The sequence below is a fragment of the Oncorhynchus masou genome, unplaced genomic scaffold (genome assembly GCF_036934945.1).
Source record: "Oncorhynchus masou masou isolate Uvic2021 unplaced genomic scaffold, UVic_Omas_1.1 unplaced_scaffold_1983, whole genome shotgun sequence".
NCBI classification, from domain to species: domain Eukaryota; kingdom Metazoa; phylum Chordata; class Actinopteri; order Salmoniformes; family Salmonidae; genus Oncorhynchus; species Oncorhynchus masou.
In genome coordinates this window covers 2,780-8,612 of record NW_027008475.1, presented here as the reverse complement: position 1 = coordinate 8,612, position 5,833 = coordinate 2,780, and the positions used below count along the sequence as shown (strand labels likewise).

The following is a 5,833-nucleotide window of genomic DNA, read 5'->3' as shown; positions in this document are numbered from 1 at the left end:
AACTTAAAGCGCAAGCCTTTGCTACACTCACATTAACATCTGCTAACCATGTGTATGTGACCAATACAATTAGATTTGTTTCTTTCAAAATGATGTCCAAACAATTGAATTTGCCACAGGTCAACTCCAATCAAGTTGAAGTGCCATCAAGGATGATCAAATGAAATTGGATGCACCCGAGATCAATGTGGAGCATCAGAGCAAAGGAGTGTGAATAATTATGTAAATTAGACATTTATAGATTTCATTTTCAATACATTTGCAAACATTTTCAAACAAAACATGTTTTCACTTTGTTATTACAGGGTATTGTGTGTAGATGGTGGAGAAAAAAATATATTAAATCCATTTTGAATTCAGGCTGTAACACAAAATGTAGAATAAGTCAAGAGGTCTGAATGAATACTTTCTGAAGGTACTGTATATTTAAGCAATAAGGCACAGGGGGTGTGGTATATGTGCACGAGGGGGTGTGGTATATGTGCACAAGGGGTGTGGTATATGTGCACAAGGGAGTGTGGTATATGTGCACGGGGGTGTGGTATATGTGCACGGGGGTGTGGTATATGTGCACGGGGGTGTGGTATATGTGCACGGGGGGTGTGGTATATGTGCACGGGGGTGTGGTATATGTGCACGGGGGTGTGGTACATGTGCATGGGGGGGTGGTATATGTGCACGGGGGGTGTGGTATATGTGCACGGGGGTGTGGTATATGTGCACGGGGGGGTGTGGTATATGTGCACGGGGTGTGGTATATGTGCATGGAGGGGGGTTTGGTATATGTGCACGGGGGGGGGGGGTGTGGTATATGTGCACGGGGGGTGTGGTATATGTGCACGGGGGGAGTGGTATATGTGCACGGGGGGTGTGGTATATATGTGCATGGGGGGTGTGGTATATGTGCACGGGGGGTGTGGTATATGTGCATGGAGGGGGTTTGGTATATGTGCACGGGGGGGGTGTGGTATATGTGCACGGGGGGTGTGGTATATGTGCACGGGGGGTGTGGTATATATGCACGGGGGTGTGGTATATGTGCATGGGGGGGGGGTGTGGTATATGTGCACGGGGGGTGTGGTATATGTGCATGGAGGGGGGTGTGGTATATGTGCACGGGGGTGTGGTATATGTGCACGGGGGGTGTGGTATATGTGCACGGGGGGGTGGTATATGTGCATGGGGGGTGTGGTATATGTGCATGGGGGTGTGGTATATGTGCATGGGGGGTGTGGTATATGTGCACGGGGGTGTGTGGTATATGTGCACGGGGGGTGTGGTATATGTGCATGGGGGTGTGGTATATGTGCATGGGGGGTGTGGTATATGTGCACGGGGGGTGTGGTATATGTGCACGGGGGTTGTGGTATATGTGCACAAGGGGGTGTGGTATATGTGCACGAGTGGGTGTGGTATATGTGCATGGGGGGTGTGGTATATGTGCATGGGGGGTGTGGTATATGTGCATGGGGGGTGTGGTATATGCAGGGGGTGGTATATGTGCATGGGGGTGTGGTATATGTGCACGGGGGGTGTGGTATATGTGCACGAGGGGGTGTGGTATATGTGCACGAGTGGGTGTGGTATATGTGCACGGGGGGTGTGGTATATGTGCACGAGGGGGTGTGGTATATGTCCAATATACCTCAACGCAATTGCTATTATAAACTGGTTACCAACGTAGTAGTGAAAATAATTGTTTTGTCATACCAATGGTATATGGTCTGATATACCACGGCTGTCAGCCAATCAGCATTCAGGGCTCGAACCACCCCGTTTATTATAGCCCTTTACTCAGACTGTTGTTGTGGAGTAAAAACACACACTTCATGTTAAACGAAACACTTTATTAAAAAATATCAGCACATCCATCAACATCCTATTATTAGTCCCCTGGGTCCTTCATGGGGGAGATAAACTGTGCTCTTCAGACAGGAACATCAGCTATTGCTGAGTAGGTGGTGAAAATTGAAACACTACTCTATTTCTAGCTTTCTCTTTCACACTCTCTCTCACACACACTCACTCAGGTGTAGGGGTCAGCACATCCGAGTTGAGGGGTCAGGGTGAGAGGTCAGTGGACTATAGAGTTAAGGGGTTCAGCGCGGATGTTCCCCAGGTCCAGCGAAGAATCTGTGTCCTCGTCAATCTCCCCAATCACAGCTCTGCAAAATAGAGGAGAGCAGTTGGGCCTGGGTGTACTACTATGTGTTGAAGTCTGGGGGGGGTCAAAGTGGCCAGTTAAAGTGTTCATTCCCCTCACGGTTTCAGAAATTTTGTCGACACTCAGTCTCTTCACCAATCCAAGTCCTTGATGGGGAGTGAACGGGCGCAGTGAGAGGGAGAGGTCATAAGGGGTCGTTTGGGTGAAAGGTGAGAGTTCCGCCAGAGGTCGACATGATACTTACACGTTGTCTCCTCTGACGATGTATAGTCCCAGGACCACCTGCTCCACGCCCTGAGAGGAACTGAACACACGCTCATGACTCTCATCCAGAATCAGGTTGATGGTCTGGTCAAAGCCCTTCAGGGTGCCCTGAACACACACAGTCAGATTAACGGTCCAATCAAGACAGTACACACAGATCAACGGTCCAATCAAACAGTACACACAATCAGATCAACGGTCCAATCAAAACAGTAAGCACAGTCAAATCAACGGTCCAATCAAAACAGTACACACAGTCAAATCAACGGTCCAATCAAAACAGTACACGCACAGTCAGATCAACAGTCCAATCAAAACAGTACACACAGATCAACAGTCCAATCAAAACAGTACACACAGATCAACGGTCCAATCAAAACAGTACATGCACAGTGAAATCAACAGTCCAATCAAAACAGTACACACAGATCAACAGTCCAATCAAAACAGTACACGCACAGTCAGATCAACGGTCCAATCAAAACAGTACACACAGATCAACGGTCCAATCAAAACAGTACACGCACAAAATCAGGTTTATGGTCCAGTCAAAACCATTCAGACACATACAGACGCACAGATCTGGAGCCAAGTACGGCAGTGAAGTAGCCAGAGACATACCACTATCATCCGCCCGTCAGATGTAACGATGGCCACTGTACCTGAAACACAGCAGCTAAGGAAAACATTTGGGACACTATTTCCAACCTGGTCTCAGGGGTAGACGTAACATAGTAAATGTAAATCCGTGACGCTCAATATTTGTATAAGTTACATTTCGTATGGTATGTATTCACTTGTGGATGTCCTTCATCCATCCATCCATGGGCGGCAGGTAGCCTAGTGGTCAGAGGCAGGTAGCCTAGTGGTCAGAGGCAGGTAGCCTAGTGGTCAGAGGCAGGTAGCCTAGTGGTCAGAGGCAGGTAGCCTAGTGGTCGGAGGCAGGTAGCCTAGTGGTTAGAGGCAGGTAGCCTAGTGGTTAGAGCACTAGACGAGTAACCAAAAGGTTGCAAGATCAAATCCCCGAGCTGACAAGGTTCACATCTGTCATTCTGCCCCCTAGCATTAGTTAACCCACTGTTCCTAGGCCGTCATTGAAAATAAGAATTTGTTCTTAACTGACTTGCCTAGTTAAATAAAGGTCAAATTAACATTTTAAAAAGTATGATACAATACTAATTCCAATTTGTTGTGGCTAACATTAGCTAGGCTTGGGGTTAAGGTTAGCTAACATGCAAATTAGCTAAACAAATAGTAAGTAGTTGCAAAGTTTCCAACTAAAATGCTTAAGTTGTCCGTGATGAGATTCTTACAGCTTTTGGGTTGCTAGACATTGGCGTTACACACCCAACCACCCTACTTTACTTTCTACTTATTGAGTAACGTTCTCTCTTATGCATCCATACTAAACGTAACATATATACTCATTTGAGTGCCCAGGATTTACGTTTACTATATTACGTCTAGTCTATCACCTCGATCAGACCGACAGCGTCAATGCGTTTTGGTGCATTCATTTCCAAAGAAACTCTGCACTTGCCTTGCAACATTGCGTTGCAGAAGCTGTGGTACATACGCTGAACAAAAACATATAAAGTGTTGGTCCCATGTTTTACGAGCTGAAATAAAAGATCCCAGAAATGTTCCATACACAAAACAAGCTTAATTTCCCTCAAATGTTTTGCACAAATTTGTTTACATCCCTGTTAGTGAGAATTTCTCTTCTGTCAAGATAATCCATCCACTTTAAAGGATAGGCATGTCAAGAAGCTGATTAAACAGCACCATCATTACACGGGTGCCCCTAAAAGGTCACCAAAATGTGCAATTTTGTCACAACAATGCCACAGATTTCTCAAGTTGAGGGAGTGTGCAATTGGCATGCTGACTGCAGGAATGTCCAACAGGGCTGTTGCCAGAGAATTTAATGTTAATTTCTCTACCATAATGTCATTTTAGAGAATTCGGCAGTACTTCTAACCACAGACCATGTGCATGGCAGTGTGTCGGTGAGTGGTTTGCTGATGTCAACGTTGTGAACAGAGGGACCCCCATGGTGGCGGTGACGCCCCAATCGAGGCATATGAGACCAGGCTGCTATTTCATGAGAAGCTGCACATGCAGCAATACTGTTGAGCTTGCACGACAAATCCATAGTTAGCTTGCTATTATACACTTGGTGGTTCAAGCCCTGAATGCTGATTGGCTGAAAGCCGTTGTATCAGACAGTATACCACAGGTATGACGAAACATGTATTTGTACTGTTCTAATTACATTTGTAAACAGTTTATAATAGCAATAAGACACCTCGGGGGTTTGTGGTATATTGGCAATATACCACAACTAAGGGCTGTATTCAGACACTCAGCTTTGAGTCGTGCTAAAGATCAGCCCATAGCCGTGGTATATTGGCCATATACCACACCTCCTCGGGCCTTATTACTTAAATAACACATTTGGATAAACATGTACCCATGTTTGGCTTCCAGGAATCATTTGTATTATATTTTATCTAACTAGCGCACAGTTACATGTCATTCTACTAAAAAGCCATATGCGATGCTATTGCTAGCAAAGCTCAATCTAGCAGGCCAAAGCACCCACGCATCAATAATCACGCGATTCATCAGCAAAAGTCCCATTCAGTGACTGTACCAGGATGACTTTAGTTCAAAGGATACGGTTGATGTAGCTCTCGAGGGCGGTTGACATGGTGACAACAAAAGACTCGTTCAAATCCGCCGGGTTTATTTGGAAAACACAAACGTAGTTCCACCGTAGATCACAAAATCGGCGTGCAGGCACAAACCGGAAACAGCATCAGACCAGACTAGATGATTGCAGATCCCACTAATGATTTTGGTCTCCAGAAGATGGCGCCGAATCCACAGAAAATGAGTGTCGCGCCGTTCTTTATACCTCAGTGGTGTCGCCCTACCGATCCATGAGTTTACCAGACCGCCCTTTCTAGAGAAAATAGGCTTGTTCGACCTTGGATCATAATAAATTACTGATTATTATTTGTAGATCTGTCAGTCACCATTTACCCACAATGCATCACGGATTTGATGTTCTCCAACCAAAGGGACCAGGGTTCTGGTCTTGAAGCATGGTTTCAACTGCTCCTACAGTTTTGCTTCGGTACTGCAGTTTAACTGACACCCGGCCCAGAAAGCCAATTTCCATAGATGGCCACATAGAAAAAAGTCAGATTAGAAAATTCATAATAAGACACTTTAGTCATAACCTTTGTGCACAAAACAGCCATTTCATTATTTGAATTATTTTCCCCAGTGCTCACAGCTGAAGACAGATGTCCTGTTGGTGAGACAGATGAAGACAGATGTCCTGTTGGTGAGACAGATGAAGACAGATGTCCTGTTGGTGAGACAGATGAAGACAGA

At 45.6% G+C, this 5,833-nt stretch overlaps 1 protein-coding gene across 1 annotated transcript; it reads right to left on the bottom strand.

Annotated features, from left to right (window-relative positions):
* Positions 1-1,826: 1,826 nt before the first annotated feature.
* On the bottom strand, positions 1,827-5,378 carry LOC135532675 (U6 snRNA-associated Sm-like protein LSm8). The gene is made up of 4 exons (XM_064960145.1): positions 5,111-5,378; positions 3,050-3,090; positions 2,409-2,536; positions 1,827-2,165 (listed from the first exon to the last, which is right to left on the bottom strand). Exons 1-4 carry the CDS (start codon positions 5,139-5,141, stop codon positions 2,075-2,077), a joined length of 291 nt encoding a protein of 96 aa, XP_064816217.1. The 5' UTR covers positions 5,142-5,378; the 3' UTR covers positions 1,827-2,074.
* Between the last annotated feature and the right edge of the window lie 455 nt (positions 5,379-5,833).

What these genes read in the sequence shown, in the direction of transcription:
- LOC135532675 (XM_064960145.1), bottom strand. Translation starts at nt 5,141, where the DNA reads ATGTCAACCGCCCTCGAGAGCTACATCAACC. An exon ending in CCTCGAGAGCTACATCAACC is followed by an intron (nt 3,091 to 5,110) that starts GTATCCTTTGAA and finishes GCTGTGTTTCAG; the next exon opens with GTACAGTGGCCATCGTTACA. An exon ending in CTGACGGGCGGATGATAGTG is followed by an intron (nt 2,537 to 3,049) that starts GTATGTCTCTGG and finishes GTGTGTGTTCAG; the next exon opens with GGCACCCTGAAGGGCTTTGA.